General features: G+C 44.0%; 2 protein-coding genes across 4 annotated transcripts in view; one reads left to right on the top strand and one right to left on the bottom strand.

Annotated features, from left to right (window-relative positions):
* Nucleotides 1-160: 160 nt before the first annotated feature.
* F2RL3 (F2R like thrombin or trypsin receptor 3) lies at nt 161-15,960 on the top strand. Of its 2 annotated transcripts, XM_074978008.1 has the most exons (3): nt 161-297; nt 1,657-2,549; nt 13,391-15,960. In XM_074978008.1, exons 1-3 carry the CDS (start codon nt 207-209, stop codon nt 13,397-13,399), a joined length of 993 nt encoding a protein of 330 aa, XP_074834109.1. In that variant the 5' UTR covers nt 161-206; the 3' UTR covers nt 13,400-15,960. The 2 variants fall into 2 exon arrangements, with proteins under 2 accessions (XP_074834109.1, XP_074834108.1); XM_074978007.1 differs by lacking the exon at nt 13,391-15,960 and having other exon boundaries at nt 1,657-3,736.
* The window catches only part of CPAMD8 (C3 and PZP like alpha-2-macroglobulin domain containing 8), a 99,398-nt gene continuing 92,997 nt past the window's right edge, over nt 11,059-17,459 (bottom strand). Inside the window, exons 42-43 of one of the 2 annotated variants that reach the window (XM_074977981.1) lie at nt 12,666-12,834; nt 11,059-12,342 (exon numbers count right to left, since the gene is read on the bottom strand). In XM_074977981.1, the coding sequence (XP_074834082.1) occupies nt 12,342; nt 12,666-12,834 (170 nt within the window). In that variant the 3' untranslated portion in view covers nt 11,059-12,341. The remainder of the gene's footprint in view (nt 12,343-12,665; nt 12,835-17,459) is intronic. The other variant, XM_074977979.1, reaches the window with a different exon arrangement.

Raw genomic sequence — 17,459 nt, 5'->3', positions numbered from 1 at the left:
TCATCACATGGCCTGACCCAATCAGAGTGTTCCAGCAGCTCTCAATATCACTTGTTCTTTTTTCTGCAGGAAAAGGCAGGAAGGGCCCAGCCTAGTTTTTCCCTAAGTTAAGAGCTGGGAACAGGAAATTAATAGTCAGAGCTATTAATACCGTCTTCCCCAGTCAGCTCTGAGCAAACCTGTATATCACAGGCTCCCTTCACAGCATGGAGCTCTCCTGGTGTGCATTCATATCATACATACTTGTGCTGTGGTCTAGCTGCTGGGGACTCTGCTTGGCAAGTCCGGACTATGATGGTGAGTGACTGGGCATCACAGGGTGAAAATTTACTGCTCATTAAGGGGGTGGGTGCTTTGCTCCTCAGCATCTTTCTGTGTCTCCTGAGCAAGCACTTGCTGTGAAGACAAAGGACACAAGCAGCAGTGATGGGAAATATGATCTAATGAAGAAAAAACTTAAGGTGCTTGTAGAGGGAGGGAAGAGTGGGGAGGAATTATAGGCAGAGAAGGAACAAGAGAAATTGGAAAAGCCCAAAAGGCAGCAGTGGAGCTTTACCGCTGCCTGAGAAGTAGCTCCTGCCTTTTGTTCTAGTTTTCACACCCTCCAACCCAACCTGCTCCCCGCCGTTTATTGTGGAACAGCGTTACTTGTGCTGTGGGTTCAGTAATAGTTCTGTAGAGACCACATGCTGACTGTGCTGCATAAAAATCACCCTCGGTCCAAGAAGCTAACAAACTGGTACGGACCCACTAGGAGCTAATTTGATTTCACAGAGGAAAGGTCTGAGCACAAATCAAAGATCAACAAAAAGGAGAGATACATCCTTGCCTTTGCTAAAGAGCCAGCCCAATATGGACTGCTGGCATTTGCCATCCATAGAGATACTTCTGGCTGATTGAGCCTGTCACCTGTACCCACTGAGGGGCAGATAGCAGAGCTCCCTGGCACTTACACCCTTGCTACCCAATAGCTACATGTCAGAGGCCGTACAAAGAGATATCACAAGCTGTGAAAAACATCAGGACTCCCAAGGAACTGCATGAGTTCAGGGACTTTTAAGAATAGCTGATCAAAATGACTGGGCCTTGGAGACAAGTTGCAGGAACTGCTGGAACTAAAGCTTTCTCAGAATAAGTTGATTTAATCTGCTTTTTGAGGTTGTCCTTTTCACATTTGTTTCTGCTGTTTAGTTAATTTGTGCATCAGTTACATTTTCTTCTTAGAGTAGGTCACATGACAGCCAGAAACCTTAAATTCTTCTGATTTGAGTTCTTTCTACCAAACTCCTCCCCATGTTCCTAGAGCTAACTTTAGCATTAACTTGGTAGTACTGCTGTAAAGTTGCTGGGCAATTGTCCACAGTACCAGGTCCCAGCCTCAGACCATGCTTGGCCCTGAAATGAGGAGATGCACGAGTTTCAGGGTTTTTGTTTTTTTTTTTTTTAAGTTCTACCTAGTTACAGAATCAGCCTATTTTCTGATTTGTCAAAAACAGACTATTGGCTAGTACCATCCCTGCTGCATCTCAGCCTCCATTGTCTTGTTAGAATTCAAACCCTGGGGGCATTGGGGCAGGAACCTTTTCAGTCCTGCCTGCAAAGTGAAAGCACATTAGGGGCTGCATGAACAATAACAAACTGTGTTTGCACCACTAGATTACTCCCAGAACACCACCAATGAGCACGTGATTACATCAGCAAATACAATGTGTCCCCGGGCCATCCCAGGAGAGAAGGTGACTCGGAACAATATCACCTACCTATCCATCCATGAGGCCTCCCGTGCCCAGCTGAGCAGTGCAGTTACTGTGTGGTTCATTCCCTGCCTTTATACTGCTGTCTTCCTGGTGGGGCTGCCAGCCAATGGGCTGGCTCTTTGGATCCTAGCAACTAGGATGGAGAAGCTGACTTCCACCATCTTCCTGATGAACCTGGCTGCAGCTGACCTGCTCCTGGTGTTGGTGTTACCATTTAAGATCTCTTACTACTTCTTAGGCAATCACTGGCCCTTTGGGGAGGGCCTGTGCCGGCTCACCACTGCCCTCTTCTATGGGAATATGTACTGTTCCGTGCTACTGCTCATGTGCATCAGCGTTGACCGGTACCTGGCAGCGGTGCACCCTTTCTTTTCCCGTTCCTTCCGCAGCCCAGGCTTTGCCACTTGCACCTGCCTCAGTGTTTGGCTCCTCGCTGCCATCTTCACTTTGCCCTTGACCCTGTTGCAGCAGTCCTACCCTCTGGATAAGGCAGACATCACTTTGTGCCATGACGCCCTCCCCAGGCATGAGGAGGCTGAGTACTACTATTACTACTTTGTGTGCTTGACTGTGTGTGGCTTTCTTGTCCCCTTAGTGGTGATGATGTTTAGTCACTGCTCAGTACTGTGGATCCTGCTGGGCAGTGGAGAGAAGTATGCATATGCTGTGAAGCTCACTGTCCTTGTGCTGCTCACAGTCTTGGTGTTTTACACACCCAGCAATATCCTTCTCCTTGTGCACTATTCCAGCCACTGCTCCAAGCTCTATGGAGACTTGTATGTCAGCTACATGGTAAGCCTGTCCCTCAGCAGCTTCAACAGCTGTGTTGATCCCTTTGTCTATTATTATGTCTCTGAGGACTTCAGAGACAAGGTGAGGCAGAGAATTTTCAGCCACAGCAAGCGAACCATCACATCCCTGAAAACCTCGAAGGAGACTCTCCCTCAGAAGAGCTCCCACTCTCAGTCCCTGGTGTGAAGTGCTGGCACCCCTCAAGTCCAAGGGCATCTCTTCGGTCCAGGGTAGAGGTTTGGACACAGTTTAGAGTGCCAAGGTTCAATCTAGGTAGGCAGCTACTCCAGGAAGGGAGGTGGAGACAGATTCTGAAGCTTTGGATTCACCAGGGCCTTATGAATTCCTGAAAGGCGTGGAGCACAAATTGAGATGTGACTACTGTATGTATACAAACTTGTGAAGGGACAGCACATATAACTTTCCATACAGCTGCTCTGCCTTCTTACCAGGCTAACAGAGCGCTGTGGGAAGGGAATATTGGCGACTCTACATATAACAACTGAGATTACTGCTGGCAGGGAAGGAACCTGGAGCACCTGTGGTAAAAAAGGAGCATAGGAATGCATTTGCCCACTATGAAAACCTGCCCAAGCAAACTGATTGACAAGGACACCTTACAACCACTAACACACTAGTCTCTGCCACTGATCACACATCTTGTGCATGAAGCCATTTGGCTGGCATATCAGGTGCGTCCTGATATGTGTCCATATACAGGCAAAGTTAGAATCTTCTTACATGACTTGGTAAACCCTCATTTGTGGAAATACCAGAATCCCGTGTTCCTATCAAGGTAAATTTTATCCTGATTTCAGCAAAAATAGGTACATTTAAAGAAATCAGAGAAAGTGAGTGGGCAGAATTAAGAATTTATAGAGTGAGAGAGAAAGTGGGAAGCAAGACTTCTGGATTCCATCCCATTCTCTCTCTCTCTCACTTCCACTGCATCAGTCTGGCTACGTCTACACGTGCACCCAACTTCGAAATAGCTTATTTCGATGTTGCGACATCGAAATAGGCTATTTCGATGAATAACGTCTACACGTCCTCCAGGGCTGGCAACGTCGATGTTCAACTTCGACGTTGCTCAGCCCAACATCGAAATAGGCACAGCGAGGGAACGTCTACACGCCAAAGTAGCACACGTCGAAATAAGGGAGCCAGGCACAGCTGCAGACAGGGTCACGGGGCGGACTCAACAGCAAGTCGCTCCCTTAAAGGGCCCCTCCCAGACACACTTTCATTAAACAGTGCAAGATACACAGAGCCAACAACTAGTTGCAGACCCTGTATATGCAGCACGGACCCCCAGCTGCAGCAGCAGCAGCCAGAAGCCCTGGGCTAAGGGCTGCTGCCCACGGTGACCACAGAGCCCCGCAAGGGCTGGAGAGAGAGTATCTCTCAACCCCCCAGCTGATGGCCGCCATGGAGGACCCCGCTATTTCGATGTTGCGGGACGCGGATCGTCTACACGTCCCTACTTCGATGTTGAACGTCGAAGTAGGGCGCTATTCCCATCCGCTCATGGGGTTAGCGACTTCGACGTCTCGCCGCCTAACGTCGATTTCAACTTCGAAATAGCGCCCAACACGTGTAGACGTGACGGGCGCTATTTCGAAGTTACTGCCGCTACTTCGAAGTAGCGTGCACGTGTAGACGCAGCCTCTATGTCCAAAAGTAAGTAATTTAGTTTCTTGCACTTCAGTATCACCAGCTGTATAATGGAGAGGATACTTGTAAGGCTGAATTCATCAATGTTTGTAAAATGCTGTCAGAGCCTCAAGAGATGCATTATTTCATATTAATTATTCTACTCGAATGAGGTGGAAGTCACCTTCTCTAATAACGGGCTTCTCATCTAGGAAATCCTCAGATTACCACTGGTAAGAAATGTACAAACAATATCCCCTCATTCCTGTATGCACAATGCTCTGCTGCTGAGCACCTGTGATTGCTTTGCAGTGAACCATCTCTCTTTAATATGTTATGAAGGGAGCTCAGCTTGTGCCCAGGACAAAAGATTTTCATGTCTCTTCAAGACAGGATGTTAATGAAGCACTAAAAACTCCCACACTGGAATCTCACACTTCTTTTTTGAAACTTCTGCGAAGACCCAAATGCCCCAACACCCCCACTAAAAGAGCTGACCAGGACTGCAGCTGGATTCAGGAATGTGTTGCAAATGTGCAAGTTGCAGCAACTGTAACCTTCAAAACAAAACTGAAGTCGCCTCCTGGCAAAAAATGAATCTGACATGGATAGGACACCAGAAACTCCTTAGAACTGTTGACTACTTTGGTTCTGCTATTACATGTATTACCCATTCCACCTCAGTGCTGTGCAACAGTATAGCTGATAGGTTAGAGAAAGCGCAGAGCCACAGCCCTGCAGTATGCTCCCCCTGTACTGTTATGAGGCAGATGTTAGTAGAGAGGAGAGGAAGACAGAATTGTTTCAGAAATCAGTTTTTAATAAAATATTAATCAGTTTCTAAAATAATGCCTTTTCTGGACTCTTACTAACATTTGTGTGAAGAAAACAAAAAAGTTCACAAAGCAGGGTTTTGTGCTTTTAAAGACATTGTTAGTGGAAAAACTAGAGCCTATTTTCTGTAAGTGCAGTACTCTGAATTCTGAGAAAATACCAGCTGCTGAGTACAAGACAGATTGTTAGGCCAAGAACCAGGGTTATCACCACTCCAACAGAAACAGCACACAAGAGCAAACAAACTGAGCAGAAGGGTTTGTTTTTTTTTAAACATTAAATGGACAAAGATGTATTTCTAAATTGACAATTACTTACACTAAGGGAACCCAGATTACTGTGCATTAAATAATCAATGTCAGCAAAGTAAGTGCCACTGCTTTCAACTCAAGTTTTAAGTTATCCTTTTCTGTTATTCATCATTCATTGAGGCTGATCAAGAAGAGGCAAAAGAAGAATGTATGAACAATAAAGGAAAGAAGAACTTTTGCTTTAAAAATAAATACCATGATAATGATTGCTCCTGATTATATCAATAACTGTACAAGAATATTAACACTAATTTCACTGGCAGGATTACAAGCAAAATCACTGATAATTAGTGAGAGCTATCTAGTCTATTTGGCAGAATACGTTGATATAAACAGGCTCTTCTGTATTTCACACATACACTGGTGTCTCTCTTTCCTTCAAGTTGAATTATTGTCAGACAGAGGAAAGGAGAAAGATGACTTCTCTTAAGCACGTGAGAGACACCATTCTAAAATGGCAAAAATCCCATAGCCCCAAGAAAACCCCACTTTTTGTCTGCCCTCATTCATTTTAAGCAACCACAATGTGACTGCTTTTTATTTCTTAGGCTGGGATAAAAATCTCTTGCTCCTCACCAAATAGCATTGAGAATCTCACCGTGCTAATGTCTGTGGGCCCTCAGGGCTTCGTTCTCTCAGTCCTCTCAGAGACAGGTGTGTGACTGAGAAGCCACACATTCAGTGGGTACAAGCCAGTGAATGACCAAAAGTCTGAAGCCCCCACCCTGAGTCCATTGTCTTACGGGGAACATAGTCCCAGACAGAATATGTATTGGAACGAGCACTTTGAAAAGGGAGGGATGGACAAGAATTTAATTTGCCTTGATTTGAGAACTGTTGTAATAGAAAACAGGGACAGTTTGAGAAAGGAGGAATGCAACTGGAATAAACACGGACTCCAATGTAAAAAGTTACTCCTAGCAGCACCTAGTAACAGAGAGATAGTCGTGTTAGTCTATATTCTATCAAAACAAAAAAGCAGCCATGTAGCACCAAAAAAGCCAACAACAGAACACCACTCCTTTTTACCTGCAGCCCCCAACTCAAACCACTGCAACGCATCATTAAAGACTTACAACCTACCCTAAATCATGATGGCACACTCCAGAAGTCCCTAGGTGACAGGCCTGTTCTCTCCTACAGACAACTTCCTAACCTTATGAGGATTTTCACCAGCAACCACAGGCTATACCACAATAATACTAATGCTGGAACTTTTCCTTGCAACAAACCCCGTTGCCAACTTTGTCCACATACCTATTCTGGAGATACCATCACTGGACCTAACCACGTTAATTACAGAATCGGGGCACATTCTGCTGTTCCTCAACTAACGTCATATATGCCATGTGCCAGCAATCCCACACACTCTGTATATTGGGCAAACTGCAAACCCTCTTTGACAAAGAATGAATGGGCATAGAGCAGACATAAAAAAATCTCCAAATACACAAACCTATCAGCCAGCACTTCAATGAAGTGGGCCATTCTGTTAAAGACCTGAGTGTTTGTGTTCTGAATAAAAGAGACTTTAACAAATGTGTACAGAGAGAACATTCAGAACTAACATTCATATTCAAACTGGGCACATTAACATGTGGTTTCACAAGGGACAGCAACTACCTGACCCATTACAAGGACTCTTTCACATACTTTGATGTTTGACCTAACACTTAACTTCCTCACCCTACACCCCCATCCTTCTGCTCTTCTATCTGATTTGCCAACTTTAATAACAACTTTTCTGATTTGTCAACCTTGATAACAATTTTTAGACCTCTGTGCTTTATATATTGAGTCTGTTCTGGTAAGGCTATAGATCTGAAGAAGTAGGTCTGTCCCACGAAAGCTCATCACCTAATAAATTATTTTGTTAGTCTTTAAAGTGCTACATGACTGCTTTTTTGTTTTTCTAGCAGCACCTACTTTTCGGTAAAAGGCCTTTCCCCTTACAGTGATGGGGGAAAGAGTGGCAGCTGCTTTTTTGTATTTTTATGTTCCTTTCCTTGTATTCTTAAATAAATAGCCTATTGAACTGCAGCAAGAAGTTAGCTGGGGGGGTAGATCAGCTACACTGGTTGCAGCCCAGTCTTAACCACAAAGAAAGTTCTGTCCTTGGGGTGGAAAATGGATGACACTGACCACCCTACAGGTGCCAATGTCCCAAAAAATGTTCTGGCCAGGAAACGGTGCACAGGCTCTCTACTAACCTAGAACTTTCAAGACTTAAGGGTACCAAGGAATGGTGTACCCTAGCACCGTAATTGCAATGCAGGAAGCAGCACTGGCTGGTATTTAAAACACCATTATAACAGAGAAAATCATCCATCCCTACTTTCTTGAGTGCTGCAGTCACCAGCTCCACCTGTCCACATAAGGTGTCCAACAGGAGCAGAACATCCTGTGGGTGCGATCAATCAGCACATAATTAATCAGAAAAAACTTCCACAAAACATTGTTAATTCAAACAGAGGACACCAACAACTCAGGAAGCAAAGGGAGAGAGTTGGAAGCTGGAGACCTTGGAGCTAGACATGAAGAGCAGAATTCCCAACTTAGTAGGAAGCCAATGAGCATGACCAAGCACAAGGAGAAGGAGGACAAGAAGTTGGGTCATAGCCTTGTGATTAGGATGACAACTCATCTCACTCTTCTAGCTTTCTGGCCTTAATGAGCGCTGGGGCTAGTGCCAGCAAACTACAGGGTTCTATTGTGAAGTCCTGATGCTTTTAAATGAAGAAATTTTTTTCACTTTCACTTGCTCTAAGCATCTTATTTATCCAAGAAATAAATATTGACTTATGCTGCTCTATGTGCACAATAGTCAGTGCTTGCCAAGCCACTTGCTTGCTAAAGGCAGCACCAGCACATAGATGGTATTTGGTTATAAGTTATTTGTTTATCTGTTAGGCAGGAATAGAGCAGCTAGTGCTTCTGCTATGCTGTGGAGTACAGTTAGGATGTGATTCATTCACACACATTAAAAAGACAGCAAAATCTCTCCAGATAAGCAGGACATGTCCACAGGCAGGCCACATTAAACTCCTGACAGAAGACCTCAGATCAGCAGGGGAAGGAGTGATCTGAAAAGCAGCTAGCAGAGATATTCTAGAATTTATGGGCATTTCAGGAATTGAGCTATGAGCTCAGCTCTTCCACCATGTTACATATGTTTAGGAAGTTGAAATTTGAAGGCTGCAGCAATGACCCAATCCCAGCCTAGAGACTGACATTGGAAATTTTAGTGCCTCCCCTCCCCTCAGCTGCCACCACAACCAAAGAATCTTGCTTTTCCTCAGCATTCTGGCTGGAACCAACATTCAAAAAATGGAACTCAGGGCTTGACTACATGAAGAAACTGGCCAGAATAGCTTCTGTGCAGCAGCTGCCTGTACGAATACGATTACAAAATAGCATCACTATTTCAGGGTAATCATTCCCAAAGTGTGCAAATTCTTTTGGAACAAAGTGTCCACACAGGGAGCTATTTCACAGTGGCCGTGCTGGTCAACTTCCGCCTACAGACAACCCCTAAACGTGAAGGGACTCAAGCCTTTTTTTGTTTCCTTTCATGAACACTCTCTATATGGACTGAAACCTCACTTTGGACCAAGGGGAGGATGGAAGTGAGGAGAGGAATCACTAAGACTATTTTATACGGCTCTTAAGAGATTTTAAAAAATTAATTGTGATTAATCATGTCATTAAAAATTGTGGTTAATCTTGTGACTAATTGTGTGATTAATTAAACTGTTAATAACAGAAAACCATTTATTTAAATATTTTGAATGCTTTCTACATTTTCAAATATTATTTCAATTACCACATGAAATACAAAATACAATGTTCACTTTGTGGTTACAAATATCTTCACTTTAAAAAACAAAAGAAATAGTATTTTTACTTCCTGAAGTACTGTAGAACAATCTCTTCATCATGAAAATTGAACTTACAAATATAGGATTATGTACACAAATAGCAGCATTCAAAAACAAACTGGTGTAAATTTTTAGAACCAAGAAGGTCCACTCAGTTCTACTTTCTATACAGCCAATCGGTCAGACAAACAAGTTTGTTCACATTTGCTGGAGATAATGTTGCCTTCTTCTTGTTTACAATGCCTTTTGAAAGTGAGAAGAGACATCTGTACACCTCTGCTGCAGCTGGTGTCACAGAACTTTTACATGCCAGATATGTACCTTCATGCTTCAACCACCATTCCAGAAAACATATGTCCATGTTGATAAAGTGATAAATAAACATGTGTCCATGCTGATAAATAACATGTTCTGGGTCAACATCTGGGACTGCTATACCATGAAATATGAGACAGAATTTCAGTAAAACAGCAGGAAACATATAATTCTCTCCCAAGGAAGTTCAATCATACATTTAATTAATGCATTTTTAATAACTACTGTCACATGAAAGAATGTCTTCTGGAATGGTGGCAGAAGCAAGCATACAAATGTTTAGCATATCTGGCATGTAAATATCTTGCAATGCCAGCTAAAAAAGTGCCAAATAAATGTCTTTTCTTACTTTTAGGTTGCACTGTAAATAAGAAATGGTCAGCATTATCTCCCATAAATGTAACAAACTTAATTTGCTTAGTAATTGGTTGAATAAAAAGTAAGACTGAGTGGATTTGCAGGCTCTAAAATTTCACTTGTTGTTTTAAATGCAGGTATCTATATTTGTAAGTCACACTTTCATTATATAAAGATTGTAGTACAGTACTTGTATGAGGTGGATTGAAAACTATTACTTCTTTTGTTTGTCATTTCTGCAATGCAAATATTTATAATAAAATAATATAAAGTGAGCACTGTACACTTTGTATTCTGGGTTGTAATTAAAATCAATAATTTGAAAATGTAGAAAACATCCAAACATCTACTATATATTTGTGAGACTTTGTCAGTATGTCTGTTCAAGAACTCCTCCTAAATGGTAAGAGCTAATACCACCAAATTCAGTATACAGCTTCCTGCAAGGTGAACGTTTGGTTGTGCCAGGAAAATGGAATGTGACTGAGATGGGATTGCTTCTCATAAAACTATACAGAAAAGAGACAGAATCACCAGGCAGCCCACCTCTTCCAACGCCCTCCTCACAAACCTGGGACCACCCCAGCCTTGAGCCTCTCACCCCCCCAAGCACCCATTAGGGAGGACGGGGGGAGATGAAGCTCTCCCCTTTCCCTCAATTCACATGGGAACATTGCTGGGGAGAATGAGGAGATGTGCAGTTTGCTGCATTCCTCTCTTGCTGGGGAGTGCAGGGGCAGACAAAACTACCTGCCCCAGCTGTTGTTGGGGAGAAGTGTCTCATCCCCTCTTGCACAATTTGTACCAGAATACATCTGGCTGTTCCCCTTCATCAAAGAGTAAGGGGAAATGCAGTTTGCTAGATTTCTCACTCTGGTTGGGGGTGAAAGGGGCAGACGAACCTGCACCTGCCCCAGCTGGGTGACATGCACCCTCCTCCTGGCTGTGCCCATTGGATCTGCAGTGCCCATGGAGAGGCACTTCTTACTTGGTCCCAAGCTACTGCAGTGAGACAGGGCTGGGATAATCTTTTCTCCCCCAGGACAGCTTGCATCCTGCAACCTCATCCCAAGCCCCACCTCAGGTAATGATTTAAATGAAGCATTTACATTTTAATTTTATTTTCCATAAAACAAGTAACTGAGTTAAGGACCTGAGCAATGCTATGTAAATCTTCTATTATTTAATACATTTCAATTGGTATTCTATTGTTTAACATTGCAATTAAAACTGTGATGAATCACAGTTAATTTTTTTCATCACGGTTACTTTTTTTTAGTTAATTGCATAAGTTAAATGCAACTCATCAACAGCTCTACTATTCTGCAACAGGCAGATTCACATAACTCCTCCAAACAGGAATGGGAACATAGAATGCGTCTGCCACTGCACTTCGGAAACACTTTTTACTTTTCATTACACTGCATAATCCATTGCTTAGATCCCAGCAGTCATTGCTTAGGGCAGTTTAGACTAAAGGAGATAAAGCTCTATGACAAAGAGGAGGGATTTGCCTCTGCCCAGCAGCCCAAGGGCCATGCAGACTCTGCACAGAAATCTACTTCAAGAACACCCATTGTACTGGGATCCTGGTGGGAGAAGAGTAGAAATGGCTGTTGAAATGAGGCAAACACTGAGAAAACCATGGCCACAGGTCACTTTTATTCTCTTTCTGAAGGTAAGGAGAGAGTGACTAGAGGGCAAAGGCTAGGAAGCTGCAAGTTGCATTTGGCAGTACCTGTTCCAGCATGAATGGAGTTCAGTCACTTGACCCTAATTACTGCTATTCTTCCCAGACAGAGCTGCAGTCATTTCCTGAACTGTCAGGCTTTTAACTCCCGTGAAATTCACAGATGACTTCACTTCGTTTGCAGAATGTTCCCCGTCAAGACTGATCAACATTGAACTCTTCTATCTGCAGGGCAACATGTTGCTGGTGCAGTGGCCTAGAGGGGGTGGTGGGCTAGGGGTTTTTTAACCTTTTGCTGTGGCATACTTAGCTAAAATACACTGCTTTTTATTAGTTAAAAAAGGAACACTTCTCAGCCATGTCTTCTCAAATAGCAACCCAACCGAGCACAGCAATCTGGACTCAGTGTACCTAAGAAATGGCGTTGTAGGATCTTTGTAGCATATTTTGTAGTGGTTAAGGGTTCGAACTCCAGCCTCTGTTCTCCTCATCTACAGTGGGGCAACAAGCTGGTCTCCCATTCTTGGAATGATTCCTAAGAGGACACATAAAATGCAGGAAAATTGATAGAAAAAGAAAGCTGAGCACCCTCTTGGAGCATCTGCCCCCCATGAGGAGGCAAAGCCTACAATTCTGAGGGCATCAGGAAGTAGTCATCATTTGGTTTCTGTTCTGCAGCAGCAGGTTGTCTGTAGGAACAAACTTGTACAGGAGTTGATTCTGAGCCTCTTCTTTTAATTTTAAATTATTTATTTCTGTTGAAGAGAGAATATAATGAAGAGAAGTCATTTCCACTTCATGTCTCTCAGCAGCGGTGATGGGGCCAGGTAGGGAAAAGCATAAAGGTCCTTCTGAATTTACCATTTACTTTAGGAACTGATACTTTCAGGCATGCAGGTCCCAGTGCCATCCCAACTAGCCTGACCATCTGCATCTGGTCCTTTGCCAAGCATTTAGCAGAATGACTGCTGGTATGCCCCTATTGCATTATTTACACTCACTCTTGACCCGGTCTCGTGTTTTATGATATCAGAACTTGATTAAAAAACAGATTCTCCCCCTCATATATTTATCTCACCATTCCACTGTAGTCAGAACTTCCTGAATCTTGTCACCTTCTCTGAATGTTGTCTCTGTTGTTGTCAGCTCTGCTGGAACCTCAAAGATGTCAGCTTCAGAAGCATAAGGGTCCGGGTCATACTCGTAAGAGTAGTAGGACAGGTCTGAATGGGATTCAGGGCTTTCCTCTGGTTGAAAAGAAACAAGAAGAGCCTCAGACTGACATTATTGCCGGACATACTGTAGTCAAAGGGAGCCTGCCATAAATAGCTCTTCTACTTCTCAGTAGGATATGATGGATATTGGTGGAAGTGAGGTAAGACAGGAGAGGAGGTATGTTTGTCAATCAGGGGAGCCAAACACCTCATTCCTCTCAACAGTAGAGGGGGAACAACAGCCCTGCACGCACCTGGGCTTATATTATTGCACACAGTCCATTAAATGGTTCAGTACAGACTACAGAGCCGCACAGCATCAGGATTTTCTATATTTCCTTCTTTAAGATTTGAGTATTGGGAAGAATAAGAAAGAAAGCTTGGAAAAAGTTACATTTAATTTAAAAAAACATGAAGGCTATCTGTGCTTATTGTTGGCAGTGTGGAGGATGGAGTAGAGTGAGGATGAGATGGTATATGCACACTGTGTGAGAGCATGCAGATCCTGTAGAAAGAAGCAGCTGTTTGTCTAAAGAAGTTAATTTCAAATTAATTAAAATTTTTTTTAAGGTGAATGTTTCTGTTTCAGGTACCTTGATGCTCCCTGCGGTTCCCAAATCTCTAGCTGAGGATACTGCTCCATCGCAGGAAAAAGGAAGGGAGAAGGACGCAATTCCCACACAACTCAATAATAGGATAGGAGCCAACGCCCTCCCATATGTATGGGGTGGCAATAGCGGCTTCAGTGACTGAATGAGAGAATTTTATCTTCTGAAAACTATTATAAATTAAGAAGAAATGAAGCTTGGTCTATTGGTTACGATCAAAGAATGAGTCTATTAGTTAGAACCATGGCTCTACAGCCAGCTCTTCTAGTGATAGAATCTCCATATGATTCTGAGTAGGTCATTTCCCTTCTCTGTGCCTCAGTTTCTGCACTAGCAGAATGTGGAGAAGAATGCTGACCCAGCTGAGCAACGTGCTTTAAGATCATCAGATGAAAGTTACAGTTTTAAGAATCATCACGAATACAAACAAGTACTAAGTCACTTTATAGTCAGTGTTTGAGCAATACATTTGATCAAAATTCCAAGGGAGACTGATTTATGGATCTAGATTGCTTGTCAGCCAATCAGATCACAGATTTTCATTTGATCATAGTAGGTGGTGCTACTGGAGCCCTTCCCTCACTCAGGAGGACCATCCCACTGTTCTAGTAACTAGCTGGACTGGAGCATGCATAGCTGGCCACGACAGTCCATTTCAGCTGACTTACAAGCAACAGAAGAGCTACCAAAGGATGCAAAAGAGACAGAGGCCTCAGGAGTGGGACAGGAATGTTCCCTCTACCCTACCCTAGATATCAAACTATCATTTAGTAAAGGTCACTCACCTGTCATATTTCCCACACAGACCAGGCTGTCATTGTCTAATTTGCGTGACCTGTGAGGTGTCCACAGGGTACAAGCACTGCTGAGGCAGACAGCTGAAAACATCCCAGGACATAACACATTGTTGTTTTCAGAGCTGCTCCTTTCTGCTACCGTCTGGACTGAGTTGCTTTGCTTGCTTACCGGCTTTAGCTGTGACTACACCAGCCCAAGCCCAAGCAATCAATCCACTTGCTTTCCAGAGGAAGCACCACATCATAATATTTTGTTTTATTTACCAGGAACCCTCTCCAAAATCTTTGAAAAACATTTGTACTTCACAAATAAAAATCCTGAAGACCTCTTCCTATCAACTTCCATATCCTCCCAGCAGACTGCTCAGATCTAAGGCAAGAGACCACTTCCCTGGAAGGACAGCGACTCTCCATGTTCACTCCTTCTCGGCATCCATACTCTACAGGAAACCCTGCCAGATCATGAGCTCATTCTATGCATATATAAGTGATGTCCACCCTGGGCAGAATTAAGATCACAGTACTCACTCCCCCTAGAAATGCAACATTCAATTCAAAGCAAAGATGAAAGACATGTTTCCTGTTACACACGAACTACTCTCCCATCTCCAAGGCCACGTCTACACTAAGAGAAATCTTTGAAATAGCCATGCTAATGGCCATTTTGAAGAATACTAATGAGGCGCTGCAGATAGGAATAAGGGGATTTTGAAGTTGGTGGGGTCCTTTTGAAAAAGGCCCCCATCTGGACAAGCCGAAAGGGAGCGAAAAGTGGCAATTTTGAAGTGCCAAGGCAGATGGCATGCTAATGAGGTGCTTAATATGCATTTCAGCACCTCATTAGTATTCTTCAAAATGGCCATTAGCATGGCTATTTTGAAGATTTCTCTTAGTGTAGACGTAGCGCAAATGTTTGTGCCTCAGCCAATGTTTCCCGCTCACTAAGGGGATGAAAGTAAGAATTCCCCCCCAATTAGTTCTCAGCAGCTGGTGCTTCTGCAAAGAATGTTCCAGCCAGCTGGTGTCATGGTGTGACTCCATGGGGAGCAGAGATCATTCCTGAACTCTGGTGCTAGCTGGGAGGTAGTGCATTCAGCAGTTGGGGCTGGGAGATTTTCTAGTGGCATCAGTAGGAATCACTCCCCTTTACATCAATTTGACAAGCAATATAGAAAAGACAGCCAGAAATGGATGCTAGGTACTTACAGTCAAGTTTACAACAAATCTGCCCCACAGAGCTTACATTTTAAATAAAAGTGAATATGACAGGGAGTTCAGGGACAGAACATATTACTACAGTATGTAAGTTTGGTGGGTTACGTTGCATCTATGCTGTTCATTTAGATTTCCTTCCTACTGTCCAATTTGTCGGCAGTTCCTGAGAGAAGGTGATCGGTTGTTATTCAGTGGATCTGCATTGGTAATACAGCAATCAATGCCAAACGCTTGGTGACCAGTGCCACCAGCAGGACTGGAACTGTGAATAGTGCCAGGACAAGAGTTTCCATGCTGGAGTGAGGACCTGGACCTGTATGTGGGAGAATAGTACTACCTTATTCCTGTTGATGGCCCTTATAAGTGTAGCTCTGCACTAAGGATGAGTGGCTATGGTGTTTCCTGTACCAAGGCGGTGAGGCTATGCGTGCCTCCAGTCTGCACCTCCCGTGGGAGATGGGCAATTCAAGCCTGAGGAACAGGGAGTCCAGAGACCAGCTCCAAGAGCTCTGACACAAGTGCAGTCCTACATCAGTACCAGAGTGGCTCTGCATGGGCAAGTGCTATCAGGATGCTTCCTGTGGGAGGCAGGTGGAGCTGCACTTCTGGGAAGTGAGGAAGAGGTCCAAGACCAGGCTTACACCTTGACATGGATGCTGGTGATGCCAGTGTGGGCAGCACTGGGAAGGACAAGACTTCCTATGCCATACGCAGGGCCTCTGCTACCAGATGTACTTTGAGGTGCTGGATCCCGGTGCGGCTGCCGTGAATGGCTGGCATGTCTCTGAGAGTGCTGGTCCACACACTAACAGCTGAACCCCTACCTCCTGGGTACTCTGCATCCAAGTGGCAGTGCTATGCACTAAGCCTTATCAGGACTGATCTGGTACTGGGAATAGCATCAACTCCAAAAGTAGAGCTGTAAGCCTAAGTCCTGCTCCTTTCTAGTATGCAACTTAAAGCTCTTAAAAGTATGCAGGGCAGCTAACACACTTTGTCGTGGCCTGGGCAAGGCTGTATGGGAGGCTCCAAGCCCCTCGAAGGGTAGTGTTTTGGCTGGAAGAGATAGGTCTGGCTACTAGCCTCCCTAACCCAGTCTGTCACTGTTGCCCTGCGTGCTTCACCTGGAGGTGATTTAAAGGGCCTGGGGTTCTAGCTACTGCCATTGCTGCGGTAGCAGGGGCAGCTGCCCTCATGCCCTCCTCCCCATCAGCAAGGCCTGCAAATACAATAACTGTCACTCATATGGGCCTCACCCAAACAGCATAGGCAGCTAGTGCAAGGATCACAGATCAGCACAGGCTTCTTGTACCAGTCAGAGTTCTTAAACTGAGGAGCAGAACAGGCTCCATCCTGTGGGAAGTCTAAGGGAAGAAAATCAACTACAATCTAACAACTATATATAATAAAGTTCATATGAACAGCTGAGAAGACAAACTTTGCTAGAGCAAAGGAGTGTTCTATGCACTGTCACTGAGGCAAGAACTGCAGATAAGGGGAGCCAGTGGCACCTCTTACACCATAACATACAGGTGCCACCCCTTTTGTGGCGCCAGACCTGGTTCCCAAAGTAACCTTGGAGGGGAAAGCTTCCAGCACCAGTGAATGCAGCGAGCATGCACACCTGACATGGAATGAACATGAACAAGGCCTTGAAGAAGCAGCAGAGTCAACTACTGCCTACATATTTAGTACGCTCATCCTACCTGGAGTGCATGCAAACAACAGATATTTAGAATGCTCTCATACTCCAGTTCCCTACTGACAATACTCTCTGTAATAAACTCCTCCCTGTGATAATTATACAACATATGAGCCGTGTCTACACTACAAAAATAACTTTGAAGTAACTTACTTCAAAGTACAACTTTGTAGTGGAGCATCTACACACACTCTACTTGAAGTTAAACTTGGAAGTAAGGCACTATTCCACTCCTGGGAATGAAGTACAGACTTCGAAGTTGAGCTCCCTTGAAGTTAACTTTGCAGAATGGGAATGTGTGTGTAGACCCTCTGAAGGCTACTTCGAAGTAGCCCC

The sequence above is a fragment of the Carettochelys insculpta genome, chromosome 27 (assembly GCF_033958435.1).
Source record: "Carettochelys insculpta isolate YL-2023 chromosome 27, ASM3395843v1, whole genome shotgun sequence".
Lineage (NCBI taxonomy): Eukaryota > Metazoa > Chordata > Testudines > Carettochelyidae > Carettochelys > Carettochelys insculpta.
This window is presented reverse-complemented; position numbering and strand designations above follow the sequence as displayed.

What these genes read in the sequence shown, in the direction of transcription:
- F2RL3 (XM_074978007.1), top strand. Translation starts at nt 207, where the DNA reads ATGGAGCTCTCCTGGTGTGCATTCATATCATACATACTTGTGCTGTGG. An exon ending in GGCAAGTCCGGACTATGATG is followed by an intron (nt 298 to 1,656) that starts GTGAGTGACTGG and finishes TTGCACCACTAG; the next exon opens with ATTACTCCCAGAACACCACC.